The following is a 15891-nucleotide window of genomic DNA, read 5'->3' as shown; positions in this document are numbered from 1 at the left end:
GCCAGTTTTATTCTTTCAAGAACAAAAACCACTTTTTCACATTTAATTTATTAGGGTTTTTGGAACCTGAAAGAAGCAATAACATTTATTTTTGGACTAATTCATAAATTCTTTGGATAAAACTGGTAGAAAAAGAGTCTCAGCAGCTCTAAACAGCAGCATTACACAAAGAATTAAAAATCCACCAGTTAACCAGAGGCTGCTGAAACACGAGAGACAAAACATAATACTGATATTGATGTAAATAAAATGCAAATACTCTTTATATTCTCAATGGAAGACATATTAAAGCAAAAAAACATGAGATTCAGTTATTGTTTGGTTCTTTGCTTTATCAGGAAGACCCTGTTTCCCTGTAACAGCCAAATAAACACAATATTAGACCCTTCTGTCTACAAATATATACATTGATAAATATCTAGAATCGAGAAGAAGATGAAAATATTTGACAAATAAATGACTCTGCATATCTGTGAGGCTGACAGACCTCCATGAAGCAAAAATGTTTCACCCACAGAAGAGACACCAACAAGAAATCGAAAAGGAGTGCGTCCCCTCCAGCACCCCGATATGATCCTCCAAAAATGAGGATAAAGGGAATTTTCAGTGAGGCGTCACCACAGTCCATTCCTTCATGGGTCTCTGTTCGGCTCCTCATTACCTTCTCCTTCCCTGAGACGTCTTGAACAGAAGCAGCACTTTTCTAGCATAGCCAGGAGGTGGGCACCCACTGTGGCTCCGTGTCCAGTTTGTCTATCAGCCGGCGCAGCTCCTGGAAAGCCTGGTTTGGATCCACGTTCTGAATGGTTGCATCGAAGAAGTGGCCGAAGTTTTGCTCCATCTCACGAGCTTTTTCAATGGTCTCTTTAAGCTCTTCTGGCTGAAGAACAGAGGGAAAATGTGACATAACTACTCAAAATGTAATTCATTTTGCCCCTTTTTCTACTTCACAGTTTGCTCTAAAAATTTATCTTTAAAACTGTTTTTGTGGCAATGCTTGAAGTACAGCTCTTATTTTTTTTAATTTACAGATATTTTTTATTATATTACACAACATTTAGACAATAAATTAAAAACTGCAAGAAACTCAATTCCAAGCACTTAACTTGGTAATTTTTAACCACAAAAATTGAGATCAAAATATTTTTATGTTATACAATGAAGTTCAAACATAATACAGATGTATAAAACTAAAAAAGAGAGCAAAGACAGAGTCAAAACTATGAGAAAAATGTGTAAAAAAAAAAAGAGGGGAAACCTCCATTACCCCAACTACATACAATGTTCCAAGGATTGACTCTAGGGGGTTCCACAATTAACCCTTTGACATGTTTGTTTAAACAAAAAATTTCACATTTTGAATGAAAAATACACAAACCGGGGAGTCTGAGATTGGCAAGTGCATCAGTGAGGTCAGAGGCTGCTGAGCATCAATGTTTAGGCGATGTTGTGTTTTTACCTTTGGAGTTTTTCCCTCTGTAGCCAGCAGGGTGCGCAGTCGTTCCTGAGAAGGAGGGCCGATGAAGATGACATAGGGCTTAAGGTTGGAGGATCTCAACACCTGCAGTGACTGAAAGGCAAACAAAAGGCAGAATAAAATGGATTATTTCTCAAAAACATGAATATCCCTTACTACCAAACAGTGTGTAAAAAGCGTGTCCTACCCTTGTGTGCAGGCAGAGCACGCAGATGTGTCCAGAATTGATGACGTGCCGAACAGAGTCGGTGCTGGTGCCGTACAAATTCTTCTCATACTCTCCGGACTCGATGAATTTCCCCGCTGCCAAATCTGCCTCGAAACCCGGCCGGCTAACAAAGTGGTACTCCCGGCCGTTCCGCTCGTGGATTCTTGGGTTCCTGGTTGTGTCTGAGGATGTAAAAAAAATAAACTAAGTATCTCGAAGAGTTTATGCACCAATGAGTTCTTCTGATTTCTTAATAAAGAGCCAATGGAAATGATTGAATAGGTTGCAAATATGGAGAGACGACAGAGGTCAAAGTTCAAATGCAGTTTCAGTTGCTTAAAAGTCATCATATAATTTGTTTTGAAAGACAAAAGCTTTATTTTTTTAGAGAAAAATCAAATCAAATTGAAATTTATTTATAAACTAAAAAAAAGGTAGGTACTAAACACCCTTTGCCCTCCCTGATCTGTTGAAACATTCATGACCCCTAACACAAAAAAACAAAAGAAAAAACAGGACTCCAACTATTAAAGAAACTCATTCCTTATGTTTAAGTGCTTTATTTACTAAAAAACAAGTTCTTTTGGATGCAGATGGATTGTTTTTTCTTCATAGTTAATGTGCTTATATAGTTGTTATGGCTTTATTTGACTTTTATAACTATGATTCTTGAAAATCAATACAAAAATCTTTAGAAAACAGAATAAAATCCATTATATTATATTGATGAGGGTTACATATTACTAAGATAAAGATGTGTGCTATTTAAGCAGGTAAAGGTGGATCAACAAATTGACCGTAACGCCTTGATTTATGTCAACTCCCTCAGCCACACTCAAAGTACCATCATAACAATATGATAGCCCTTCAAGAACCTTAAGTTCTGAATTATGTACTCTGCTACTCTGACGGGTAATTAAGGCTTAATTTGACACTTTTTTTGAAAACACAGATTAAAAGAAAAAAAATGCATTTTTAAACTCATCTTTTACTGACATCTTTTACTAAACTCATCTTTTACTTTTACTACATCTTTTACATCTATCTACTGTGCCACCACAGAAAAAAATTAGTACCTGAATGAAACACAAAAGGATTTAGATCTAAGATTTAGATTAAACAACAAAAATGGAAGAATTCTCTTTTATTAACTCTCCCAAAAAAGAAAAACATTAACCTGATAACGATATGACAGAGTTGAAAAAATGGTATTTGCATTTCTAATTTATGAAAAAAAAGAAGCAGATAGAAGAACCAAAAGATTGAGAAATGAAACAACTTTTTGTCATATTTTGAACATTTTTATTCATCTGCAATAACCATAAAAGCTGCAGCTTCACTGGCCTTCAGTCGGCTGACTTCAAACTCTTGGTTTCTTTTTCACCGGTTCTCCCTACATTTGGGTAAATCAAGCTTTTGCTTCTGTGAATCAGTGATCAGTCACCGTAGCGTTGACAGAGTGAACTTACGTGGAACAGCGACCGCAAACCGCTCTGGTTCTAAAGACAGAAGTCGGCGTCGCAGCTCGTCGTGGCCACTGTTGGTTGGGCCGATCAGAGCTATGGGACGTTTGCGATTAGCCGGCTGGTGGTAGAGGGACATTTCCTCGTAGGTCAGGATGTCGTCGGAGTCTGGAGAGACAGTTTGGGAGGGGTCACTGACCTGCATAATAAATCACTTTGAGCTCTGCGGCTGATGCCGCTTGGTGTAACTTTTGCTGTTTTGAAGGAGGCGGGAAACACACACCAGGTTTTTGAGAGTGATAAATATTTTCATCAATACTGTTGTTCATATCTTCCTGCCAGTTGGATTGGAACCGCACAGTAACTGTGCGCAGCTACAATTCTCAAAGCGTGAACCCTCAAACAGCACTTGGCTGCGAAGCGTTTAAGCGCCTGCTGATCCCGTCTGCGAAGACAGGTCTAATCTGACTTGTGACACAACAAGTCTGGACAAGCTGCTGTGAGCAACACAAGGTGTGTCAACTTCAGCTTACGTGCAGGCGTAAGACTGACAGTGGTGGACTTTTGGCAGCAGCCCAGTACTGAAGCAGTCTTTTTGCAGATGGGACATGAGAAGAGACGTGAGCCAAGTATGCAGTTAGAGAAAGCTTTTAAACCGGCTAAGCTGTCACACCACTTAAGAGATGGAAGAAAGAAGTCCCACCTGTGCTCTTGGTGAAGTTTGACACGTTCCTCTTCTTCTGTTTTTTGCTCTTCTTCGAACACCAAAGCTTGCCTGAGCACATTCAACATAAGTTAATTTTTTAAAAGATACTGAAGTGGTCCCAACAGTTTAAAAACTTTCTGGTCAGAGAGACGCAGACAAACCTTGTTGATCTCGACTGTTGTCCGGTAAACTTTTCTTCAGGGTCTCTCTCTGTTGCTGGAAACTTTTACCTAAAAAACAAACCAGTAAAAATGTAAATTTGTATATTTTATCAGTTTAACAGCTTGATAAGATTTCTGTTGCATTAATACACAGATGTTTTTATAGTGAAGTGTTGCATCACTACAAACTCCCAGCTTCTAAAGCCCAAAGCTTTGGCAGGTCTCCTTAACTTTCCATTGCAGGCGAGTAAATTGACGTTCACCTACAGGAAGATTAACTTGATTCCTGAAGGCACCAGATGATAAACATGTCTCACCAGGATTTTATTTCCAAGCTAGTTATTTGTCTCTCAAGTCTTCTCGCTTGATTGTTTTGCCAGATTCAACAAGGAGCTGTTAAACAAATTCTAGAGTTTTCCTAAGGCTCATAAAATATAATGTGGATTTGTTTAAATATTTGTTTAAATATTCAACCTAGTTTAAAAGTGAATTTAAAAAAAATGTTGATTTATGTCATCTGAGATCTCTCAAAATAGCGAATAGTAAGATTTTTTATTAGTTTTCTTTAAATTGTGATCTAAAATCATTATTACAAAAATATTAAAGGAAAAGTGATAGATTTTTCTAACAGGTTTATTTGTAGTTCATAACTTATGCAATCAGGTTGACAAAAACTACAAAATATCGTCTAATATTTTTTAATAATATACCATTTTTCTTAATCCTAATAAGGTCAAATTTGATGAGTTAATCAAAATGAGTAACTAGATTAAATAAGCCTAATTGTCTAATCACAAATGTTACAAATAAAACTATGGTGCTGCAGGATTTTTCTTTTATGTACCATTTTTAAAAAAGTAACTCAAGTAAAAGTAACTGAATAAATACACACATTTCTGCCTACACTTTTTTAGTTATAGTAGAGCTGTGTTCACAGTCATTTTACTTTCTGTTTCTCAGTTTTTTCTCTGAATTTTGTCCAAATTCTGACAGAAAAAGAGGATGAGGGCACTTCTGATGAACAAACTGATCCCCCAAAAAAATGAACTAAAGTAAAAGCTTTAAAATAAAAATCACTACTATTTAATTATCTTAAGTTGAAATCTTACATATCCATTTAAATGATCTATAATTGATATAACTTCTTTTTTTTTAGATTACACAGGATCTGTGGTATCCAACACAAATTTATTCTGTTCATCCTATTTTAAAGAAAGATGTCATTGGCTGCATTTAAACCCTCTTATGGTCAGTGACACTTTACTGGAGGTAAACCAGGCTCTCCACTAAAGACCCCCTTTTATGTGCTAAATATAACACATGACCTTTTTGCTGCTTAATGCTAGTAAACATCTTGTTGATCTTATTCTTAAAGGGCCTGCAGACGGGGAGATTTTCAGCTATCTTATTAGGCTCAGTCTGAGCCACCTGTGCAACACACAGCTGACAAACCTCAGCCTCAGTTTATGGGTTTGTTATTAAAATGACTTTTCCCTGATTAAGCATTTTTGATGTGGGCTGTGGAGTCACTGGTGTAATTATTTCAACAACCAGATACCGAAGCGCCAAAACTGCTAATCGTAAAATGCAAAAAAAAAAAGCAAAATGCTTGCTGACATTCAGCTCTGATTTACCTGGAATGAGTCCCGCCAGGGGCTGGTTGTCCTCATCTCCATCCCTGTAGGCCTGCCACCAGTTGGGGTCATCCTGGCTGATGACATGGAGGATGTCTCCTTTTTGAAAGGACAGACCCAGCTCCCGGCACGGCACGAAGGGATCATCGGAGGGATCGTAGTCGAAGTAAGCTCGTATGTGCATCTGAGGAGAGGGTTTAGGTCAGCGGGTTGCATGCGTGTAGTTCAGAGTTCTCACACACACTCATACCATTAGTGACTTACGACAGTCTGTCGGTGAGGGGCTGGTTTAATGTGAGAGCTTGGGATGAGGAGGAAGGTCAGTGCGCCGTGCATTTGTTGCTGTCAAGAAAAAAAAAAGTTTTTTAGGGTCACACGCTCATAAACACAACTCTTCTTTGTTGGGAGTTCAACCTTTCTAGAGGTTACCCGATGCTACTTTGAATTACCAGCAAGTCGTGAACTTCATTGATGTGTTTCCCTCGAATAGGAATCCCATTGATCTCCAGGATCTCGTCTCCTTCATTGAGGAGGCCGCTGCGCTCCGCCGCGCCACCTTTTACCACACGGCTCACCACCACGCTGTCCATGTCATTGCGCACTGTCGCACCCTGATGAGCACATCGAAAAGGACAATCAGAGAGGTTTTTGGATTCTGCTCTGCTGGTAATAAAAACGTGCTGTCAGCATGTAAAAAAATGTAAACAATAATCCATTTAACAGGTATTTACATCCAGTTGATGATAAATACTGATTTCACAGAATAACAGAGTATTCTTTAACTTAATGCTGCAGCTTTTTCTGCTCAATAATCTAATAAATCCATCATGAAAGCTTTTACATAATTCAGATCTAATTTTGGAAAAGCTAATCATATGTAGTTAGTCGGACTCTGTGGCTGATAGATGCCACAATGAGAATCTCATGAAATGAAATGTGGTGAAAAATGACTAAATCAAGTGTTAGAGTTTGTTAAAAGAGCAATTCTTACTCATAAAAGCCTAGTAGGAATAGCAAATTCTTATTTTTTCCTTTAGAATAATTTAATACCCATTTATAGTCTCTTTTTTTTTGTAAATATGTGTTATCCCGTTTTTTTGGCATAAATAAGAAAAGAAATATAAAGAGATACTAGCATTTTCTCAAAATGTGAAATTGTTTTTTACTTTTAACAGAAGCTCGTATGACTTCATTTCAAAATAAAAGACTTCCTGTGCAACACAGAATGATCCCAGTTGAAATAATGTATTCCTACCAAAGGGTTTCAACAATCCAAGACCAAAATGGCATTTTTTTTCTTGCTATACTGTAGATCTACTTTGGTGAGGGTCATTCTAGGAAAGCTCAGACTTATTAGCAAAGTTTGTTTAGTATTTCATATCCATGTATTCTGGAGGAAATGTAGATTGAACAAGGCCTTATTGATGTCAGCAGGGATGTAAAAACCTTAGTTTATCTTATTTCTACTTGCATTTCAGCCATTTATTTATAAACACAACTAATCTAAATTAAATCAGTGATTATTAAGCTACCCTAAATAAAAAAAATAATATATATTTTTTTCCTCAGCCAGGAAGCCACTATGGATGGATAAAAGAGCCTCATGTGGTTCCAGAGCCTCAGGCCTCAGATGTCAAACAGACCAGACGAGGCCTTAGAGCAGCAGAGTTCTATGATGTCTGCACAGAAACATGTCCGCTCTGGATCATGTCCTTTGGTATGGTAGTAAAAAAATAAAAGAAGTGGTTCAGACACACAGATTCTGAACCACAGCAGAAACCGTGACTCATTTTACTGTTCTTCAAATAGGCTGTCATTTTATTAAAAGGACTAAAAATACAGAAATGTCCGTGGGATTGACTTTGGAAAGAGTTGACGTCTCACCAGCGGAGTGTCTCTGGCTTTCTCCAGCCGCACCAGTTTGACCGTCTCTCCGAGGTACTGCATCACGTTTTCCTCTGTCATTTCCTGCACTGCCACGCTGTCGTGAGCCTGCATAAGGGCCTGCAACAACACGCATGAGGACACTCACACACAAACATCCGGGCCATCATACATTTACAAACAATGAGTAGACGCTAAATGGGGAAGAAGGAGCTTAAAATGAAATGTTCCCAGAGGAAAAACAGGAACGCGTGTTTTCTTCCACACGCACCTGCTGTCTGTGTGCCTGCCACTTCCCCTCCAAAACCATAAACAAGTGAGACATTGCTCTTCATTTATGGGGACAACGCACAATTAATAACTCTCAGCACAAATTAGTCTCTCTGTCCTACAGCAAAGGAGACCTGGGAGAGTGAACGCTAAGCTTTGATGTGCACACAATCCGTCTTAATCTCCCTCAGTATATGTAGGAGTTAGAATCCGCCGCCATCCATCACCGGCGCACCTTTGGCTTCTGTGCCCCAGAGGAAACTGTGTCCCAGAAAACAATGAGCGGAAACCGAGCAGACGCAGACGCTCTCACGTGCCGCCGTACACTTTGGCGGTGAGGTTGTTTACCTGAAAAACAGTGTGATTCATGTGGATCCTCTGCTCCCTGCAGAGAAACGGACTTAATGTGTTTCAGTTTTTCTGCCGACAGCCAGGATCTCCTTACACGGCCCCCACTGGCTGCACCGTTCCAGCCCAGTGGAGGGGTTAAGAGGCCAGCGGGGGCAGTGGTAGTTCACACACTCTCATGGATCAAATATCAGACCCCCTCAACCAGAAAGTCACTGCCGAATCACCCATTTAAGGAATGTTGTCACTTCCAGTCTGTGACTCAACTTTTTCTTGAAAACGCTCGAAAACTGGGGATTTAAAGTCCCACTCCGAGAAAAAATTGTGTTTTTGGTGTTTTTAACATGTTCTTGTGGTGTTTTTCTAATGATGGAAGACATATGTAAAGAAAACATAGCTGCAAATAGCATTTTATGAGTATTTCTTTATTCAAATCGCTGTCAATCGGTTTTTGTTGTGTCGAAAATACTCTGGGTGGGCCAGAAGCTCTCTGCTCTACTCCATTCTGATGCAAAATGATGATTGGAGGGGGAGTTTAAACAACTACAGTTCAAATTTCCCATCTTTTTCCCAAGCTAATAAGTATTTGAAAAGAACTCAATGAAAAGCGATAGATAGAAAAAGGTCTCACAACATCAACAGGATCTCTGACCTGGACATGAGGGTTGGTGAGCAGCGCTTTCAGCTCTAAACTCTCCTTGTGTTGGCTCGACTGCAGAATCTTCTGGACCTAAACAAAAACGTTCTCTGGTTAAGTTAGATTTCCACTGAAACCCCAAATGCAGCAAGTCAGGAAAAAAAGCCACGTTTCATTTAGAAACACTGAACAAACGCCTTAAAGCTCCCCTCTGAGGAAAGTCGTGATTTTTGTGTTTTTAACATGTTATTGTGTCATTTTTCTCATGATGGTGGACACATGTTAAAAAAAATTAAGATCAAAATTGTATTTCAGTATTTCTTTATTCAAATTATTATGAATCAGCAGCAGATGATAAAATGCGTTTTTAAAAAAAGAGCCTAAAACTCAGAGGCAATTTCTAATGAACTACTGCCGCTCTGCAGGAACTATGTCCTAGGAATGACACTGTTTTTTGGGATTTTGGCTAAAAACAACATAATCAAAATAAAAAAATCGACTGGAAATGCTTCTACAATAGATCAAAAGATAATTTAAGAACTGCAAAAATCTTTTACTAGATAAATCTTAGCTGTGTTTTGTAAATCCCAACTCTTTGACGTAGAATCATCCTAATATGCATTATTTGAAATGGATTAACTCCGTTTCTTCAAACGAATTGATCTTACTTTAACCCCTTGCCTGATATCAGCTAATTGCATGACAACATGCTTATTGAACTGCCCAAGTGTATCTTTTGATCTATTTCTAGCCAAAATTAAAAACCTGTGTCGTTTATTAGAGTGGCAGGAGCTCATCAGAAGTTTGCCTCTGAGTTGTGGGCAGGACTGTTGGCAGGAAGCAGTCCTTGGTGTTTCTCCCTTCTCTCAGCAGCGCAGAGACATTTTGGTGTTGGTATTCTTAGCTCTCCTGCTTCTTCATCCCTTTTTAAGAGCTTAGTTTGTGAGTTATACTAATCAAAGCTCTGGCTAACAAGGTGACGCACTTCCCCCTCCTCCCCCAGCAACGCTGCACCTCAGCCCCTGCTGCTGTAAGCGGCTGGAGTTTCTTTTTCTGGCTGCACAGATCCTGGCCGTCGTCCTGCAGAGCGCCGCAACACACAGCTAGCACAGTGCTGCTGGGAGATTAGCTTACACAATGTTCAACTCAGTCCAAACACACTGCAGACTGAAAGTCTTCCTGACTGGTATGTGAGAGCAAACATGGACAGCACAATGCGTACTGTGTTAAGAGCCTCAACATCCAGCTCCTCTATCTTCCAACTAATTTGTCATGGCTGGAATAAATGCTGCAGTGCTGCTCGCTGGCCTTAAATGAACTCTACGTAGTGTGCCTTATAGATCGTTGCGTCAGAACATCGTTACACATCAGACTATGAAATATAAATCAAGCTGCAGCTATCGGCGCTGAAATAATTCATGGAGAACTGCATGACAATTCCTGTTGTTCTACTTCCGTAAACAAGCTCACTGTACTGTATTTAATCATTTTATCTGCTAAACGGTTATTTTAATAAAGAAAAACTAATAAAAGAACAACTCTGTTTTAAAGTCCAACTCCAATTACATTTTGATTTATTGTAAAAGCGTTGCCAGCGTTTTTTTTAATGCTGATTATGCCGTTTTTTGGGCTAAATCAAAACACCTAATTTCTGCAGAGCGGCAGAAGTTAATCAGAAATTCTCCTCTGAGGTTGTGGGCGGGACTGTAACTAATCCTCAGCTGATATCCCATCATCTCCTGCATGCTTACAGGCCCTCACAACCACAATCTAACATTAGCGGTGCAACAAAAATGGGAGTTATCCAGTTTGGAGCCCGATGCCAGCTCAGATGACAAATAAAGGAAGACGTTGGTTTGTCTGCAAGCAGGGAGACTTTAGCCCGCCCACTTCAGTTTTTACATCTAAACTGAGCTTTTTCAAACTGCATTTTTTCCATCTGCTCCTGATTCTACTCAGAAATTCAGTTTTGATGCTAAATTCTTTCATAAATGCAACAAGAACATGTGGAAAACACACACAAAAATTCAATTTTTGGGGGGGTGAGTCTTTAAAACACGACACAATTCATCAACCTTTATTTAAATGTCATTTGTCTTCTCTAAGCTTGAACTTTTTGGTTTTTTGTTGTTGTCATGTTGTAAAAATTATTCAAATATTACACATAATTTTAGTATTTATTTTTCTATAGTAAGATTCCAATGCATATGAAACGGTTTAACATTAATAGAACATTAAAAAAAGTAGTTCATACCAAAGTTTTGGTAAAAAAATCTACACCCAATAAACATTTACGGTCATTCAGGAACCCTTTATTTCTAATTCTGAATAAAAAGTATATTTTTTCTGTTCATAGTAGCGCTAAAATAAGTGTAGTCCTGGATTTAATGGTACACTGTGGACCAGCGACACAACGTGATGGGATTAAATCAACACTAATTTGTTGGTTTGTCAAAAAAGAAAAAGTCTGCCAAAAATTGAAAATTAAAAAAAATTTAAACATTTTTTTTAAGAAAAACTGAACCACTTTTAAGTTTGTTACTTAAGAGTTGTAGAATGAACAGACCCTTTGTGAAAACTAAAAGACAAGTGATTGAGAGACGGCCGTTTGTCTCATGTGCGTCTCTGAACAGTTTCAGGCAGATCCAGAAACGTGTTTGATGGTTGAGCGTTACCTCCTGGCACAGGTCCAGGGCTTGTGCTGTGAGAGGCGAGGTGGGACTGACTCGGCTCATGGGCTGCGACAGCGTGGTGAAGATGGCGTAGGCATTCCTGAATTCTTCTTTGGCTAAAAGCTGCATGATCAGATCCACATCCTGCTGGCTCTGAGCGTCATTCAAGCAGTGCTGCGCCCACTTCAGGGCCTGCTCCAAGTCCTCCAGGTCTGAAGAGGACACCAACAAATGAATGATTATTTTTTTTAAATAAACGTTTGTTGCGTTTAAAATGGATTTATATGTTGACTTAGACACTATTCTAACCAAAGTTGTCTTCCTCCTCTGCTCCACCCTTCAATTGCCATTGTTTTGTTTTTGCTCATTTAATTCACAACTCTTTGTTTTTCTGTGTGGTCTGCCTCCTCCTTTCCTGAACTCACCCACTGTCATTTCTGTGCTGGTGTCCTTGGGAATGATTTCCTTCCCCTCAAAGGTGGGATTGTCAATGCCCACCTTGGGGTTCTCCGACAGCTTCTTGAGCCTCAGAGAGGCATTGGGATCGATGTCACGCTTCCCCTCCTCTTCCCTGCTCCTCAGGTCATCGCGGTAATGCTGAACTCGATCCATCTGAGCACCGCAGTGCCGGGGTTGGACTCGGCTGCTTTCCTCTCCTGGACAGTCCACAGCCCGCTCTCTGTGGCTCACGGCCAGACCGGAGGCCTCTTGAACATAACCGTTTATGTGGGATGTAATCATCCCTGTCGCGGCGACATACAGCTCAAACCACCCCAGCGTTTCCTGAGGTCCGCCGGAGGGTTAGGAGGAACGGCGGTCGAGGCTGCTCAGCTCCGGGGTCATAGCACAGCACCGCAAGACGGATCCCGAAACACTCGTGATCCCTCACCCTGAAACACAAACGCAATATAAAACACTGATCATAGCCCGACTTTTAAGAGGATCACATACATTTCCTATGAATCCTAAAATCTTTTATTTGATTAAATTTTAGTGGGGAAAAGAACACTTTTTTTTATTGAGCAGCTATTTAATGATTACCGGTACATCAGATAAAATGGAACTTATTTAAATGATAAAAGGTAGTAAGAAAAATGGTTTAAGAAACAACTTTATTTGCATCTTTAAAACACAGAAAAATCCAACTAGTTTAGACAAACAGCTGCACAGTTTATATATTTGGCAAAATTGATGCAACTGACTTTTATTTAAGAACTTTTAACAACAAAAATGTAGATTTTGGTCAATAACTACATAAAATAATTTTAGAATAGCATTATGTAAAACAGTATTTTATGAAGGAATAAAAATGAAAAACAAGTGAGAATATAAATATAGTTCCACAGACAATTTACCATGAGGAAGTAGAAAAATCAATTAGAAATGCATATTTTCAAAATAAATGTAAACTTTTTTCTCTCTTTTAGAATAAAAAAAGCCAGAAAGGTAAAAATATCAAAACCAAAAAAATAGATTACTTTTCTTTCTTTTTTTCTTTTCCAACTTTTTGTTGCTTTATATCTTAATTTAGTTGTTTTTTAATTTATGAACCTTTATGAAACTTATAAACCTTTTGTGTTTGAGGTACATGTTAGAGCTTGCTCCTTTTGTTGCCGTTAGCCTTTCCTCCTATGAGTCAGCCACAACTTAAATCTGCCACAGATTTCAGTTACTGATTGCAACACACCTGACTTTGTTACAGAATAATATATGATCCTTTCTGTTAATACAATCAGTTCAGTGGCACCCAACATCCAAAAAGACTGCTTTAGAATGTATTTTTACAAAGATATTCATTCGTAAAACATTGTTGAAATGTGCTGCAACCAAATGTGAAAAAAGCTCAAGGACTTTTAAGGTTTTTTGTCACATGTTCAAACTTCATTTTTATAGTAGGATACAAAAACACACTGATCAGGACCGATGTATCCTCCTCCTGCTTCTCATCTGGCACAGCACTTCTAATTTCTGAGAGTTCTCCGTCGCCTCAAATGGCCTTACTTCAGACTTTTACCTGGATAACATGTCCCTAATTATCCCAAAAAACCTATCTGTGCATCTACCTGTGAGTTAGGTGTCATTTACGTAAATTAGAACATGAAAACGACCTAAATTTGAATGTATTTGATTTTCTTTTTTTCCCAAATATGTGGCTAAAGAGCGTTTTTGCAAGTAAACTAGGATAAAAAAAATAAAACTATTTTCACACATTTATCTGTACTATTGTATATTCATTTCACACAGAGATGGATTTCATCAGCTCATCTCTGCGTAAAGCTTCTGCAGGCCTGACATACTAGTTTGTAGGTTTGAAGGATCATTTGCATTTAATCCTGCCCTACAGAACTAAAGAACAGATAGTATTGTCGCTGAAAGGCACCTCTGACACACGTGTGACAAAGTTAGTCATGTCCCCTTACGCTTAATGTCAGCCTTCCCCTTCTTTTACCAACTATACTGCTAATTGCGTCTGGCAAGTGGCCTCTACGCCTCCCAAACACTTCCCCTGCAGAAGCATTTAGCTGCATTTAGAATGGCAGCATGCTCCTGAAAAACAGCAGACTGCCATCTGTTCCTGTGGGCTTAATTAAGCTCTGGCTCGAGTGCTTCACTCCGGCTAAGTGACCACAGGAGCACTGGGAGGGATGCTGGAAAGGCAGAGGAGTACTCAGGTGGAACAGTGAATGGAAGTGAACACACCCACCTATATATAAACAAATAATGCAAAAAGCTCTGCAAACCTACATACTGCACTACAGTATTATTCAGCGTCTTTTTCCCAGCTACATCAATGACTTATTATAGCATTACTAGGACAGCAACTTCATTAAACTTACAGGAAAAGTTACTAAGTAAAGAACATTCATTCCTATTTAAAAGGCTATTTTGGCTCTCCTTCATCCACATTTTCAGTTTAGTTTTGTCACAAAAGTTCAGAAATTGTTTGATTTATTTGAGTATTGATTTTCTTCTCTTTCTCTGGTTTGCGGAAGGAATGTAAATATATTTAAGTAGCTTAAAAGGGTATATTTTGATTGGTAGGTTCTGCCACATATCATTACAGATGTTTTTTTGTGTGTGAATGTTTTCATTTCTTTTGGACAAAAACTTTTAATTAAATTAAATTGATTTTTTTGTGGTCAAATAAAAAAGTAAAATAAATGCAAACCTATGAATCTTTAACTTTACTCTAATTACAACAAATTTATCAAAATGAGAAAGACATTTTTGATCTACTGAATAAATGTATATTCAAATTCATCATGTACAATAAATTTGAATTAATACAGTTTAGATTAAAAAAAATCACTACATGACACTAGTAGTTGCGCCTTTTATTTGTTGCTTTGAACTAAATTAGTCGTATGGATAAAAGTAACAAACATTCATCAAACACTTCGAAAAAACACACCAAATATGTTTTACATGTATAAAACCGGATTTGTTTACTAGTTAACGGTGACAGAAGCAGACTTAGCCTAGCAGCTCTATACCGCTAACAGTGTAGCTTAGCTGTCCCGTTTCAAAATACACCAACTTACCGCCTCAAAGACGCCAAACAAAACTTCTTCGGTGGTTTAACTCACTATTTTGACTTTCGATGTGCAGAAATGTCGTATTTCGCTCACAGACGAACAGGCTCCACTTCTCCGCTCCCCTGCAGCTCAGAGTTTGGTCCAGTCTTAGTTGCAGCCATTGCAGTGGATGGAGCTGCGCCAATTGTTTTCGGCCGTCTCCGTGGCAACACGGCGGCTCAACAGCGCCCCCTCTCAGCCAAACACGGAATTAACAGTTTTCTTTCAGTAAAGTGCTCCTCTGCAAATACATTATTGACCAAATAAACAAAAAAATAAATAAAAGGATAATATTTTCATAGATGAAGTGAATATATATAAAAAAGCTTAAAAGAAAAATAATTTAGAAAAGTTTATACCTGCAGTGCTGATGATTCTGGATCTAATTTAAGCAAATGTGGCCCAACTACCCTATCTGTGAGTGTCATAACAGTTAAATTTAATAAAATATTAATAAAACCATTTGAAAATGAAAATATTAAATATCAATATATTTAATGTATGTAAATGTGTCTTGTTGGTGTAATGTATGTATAAGTGCAAATATGTCTATGATTAAGACAATTTTCTTATGAATTTATGTATTATCTAAAATAGATTTGGTATATTTATGTATTTTTATTGTGCCTTTTCCCTTGTTTTTTAAATTGCTGGAAATCAATCAATCAATCAAATTTAGTTCAAACATTATTTGATATTATCAAAATTATTGTTGAACCGAGATTGTGCTGTTTTTAGAAAGTCATATTAGCCTGAATTAGAAGAAAATATGTCTGTTTTGGGTCAGATACTTTTTGTCATAAGCTCATAGCAAACAAAAATTAAGATTCGCTCTCAGGGAAACTGACACTAAAGT

General features: G+C 38.2%; 1 protein-coding gene across 2 annotated transcripts; it reads right to left on the bottom strand.

Annotated features, from left to right (window-relative positions):
- Positions 1 to 32: 32 nt before the first annotated feature.
- mpp5 (membrane palmitoylated protein 5) lies at positions 33 to 15204 on the bottom strand. 2 transcript variants are annotated; one of them, XM_004083427.4, is made up of 14 exons: positions 15003 to 15204; positions 11886 to 12350; positions 11464 to 11672; positions 8804 to 8881; positions 7534 to 7653; positions 6099 to 6260; positions 5914 to 5991; positions 5650 to 5833; positions 4016 to 4084; positions 3852 to 3923; positions 3155 to 3316; positions 1665 to 1867; positions 1460 to 1570; positions 33 to 880 (listed from the first exon to the last, which is right to left on the bottom strand). In XM_004083427.4, exons 2-14 carry the CDS (start codon positions 12199 to 12201, stop codon positions 704 to 706), a joined length of 1941 nt encoding a protein of 646 aa, XP_004083475.1. In that variant the 5' UTR covers positions 12202 to 12350; positions 15003 to 15204; the 3' UTR covers positions 33 to 703. The 2 variants fall into 2 exon arrangements, with proteins under 2 accessions (XP_004083475.1, XP_011489843.1); XM_011491541.3 differs by having other exon boundaries at positions 15048 to 15204.
- Between the last annotated feature and the right edge of the window lie 687 nt (positions 15205 to 15891).

The sequence above is a fragment of the Oryzias latipes genome, chromosome 24 (genome assembly GCF_002234675.1).
Source record: "Oryzias latipes chromosome 24, ASM223467v1".
Lineage (NCBI taxonomy): Eukaryota > Metazoa > Chordata > Actinopteri > Beloniformes > Adrianichthyidae > Oryzias > Oryzias latipes.
This window is presented reverse-complemented; position numbering and strand designations above follow the sequence as displayed.

Bases quoted from the DNA above. Each gene is read 5' to 3' on its own strand.
- mpp5 (XM_004083427.4), bottom strand. From the start codon at position 12,201: ATGATTACATCCCACATAAACGGTTATGTTCAAGAGGCCTCCGGTCTG. The intron at 8,882-11,463 runs GTAACGCTCAAC...GTTTTTGTTTAG, and splicing joins CCCTGGACCTGTGCCAGGAG to GTCCAGAAGATTCTGCAGTC. The intron at 4,085-5,649 runs GTAAATCAGAGC...TTTGTTTTTTAG, and splicing joins CCTGGCGGGACTCATTCCAG to GTAAAAGTTTCCAGCAACAG.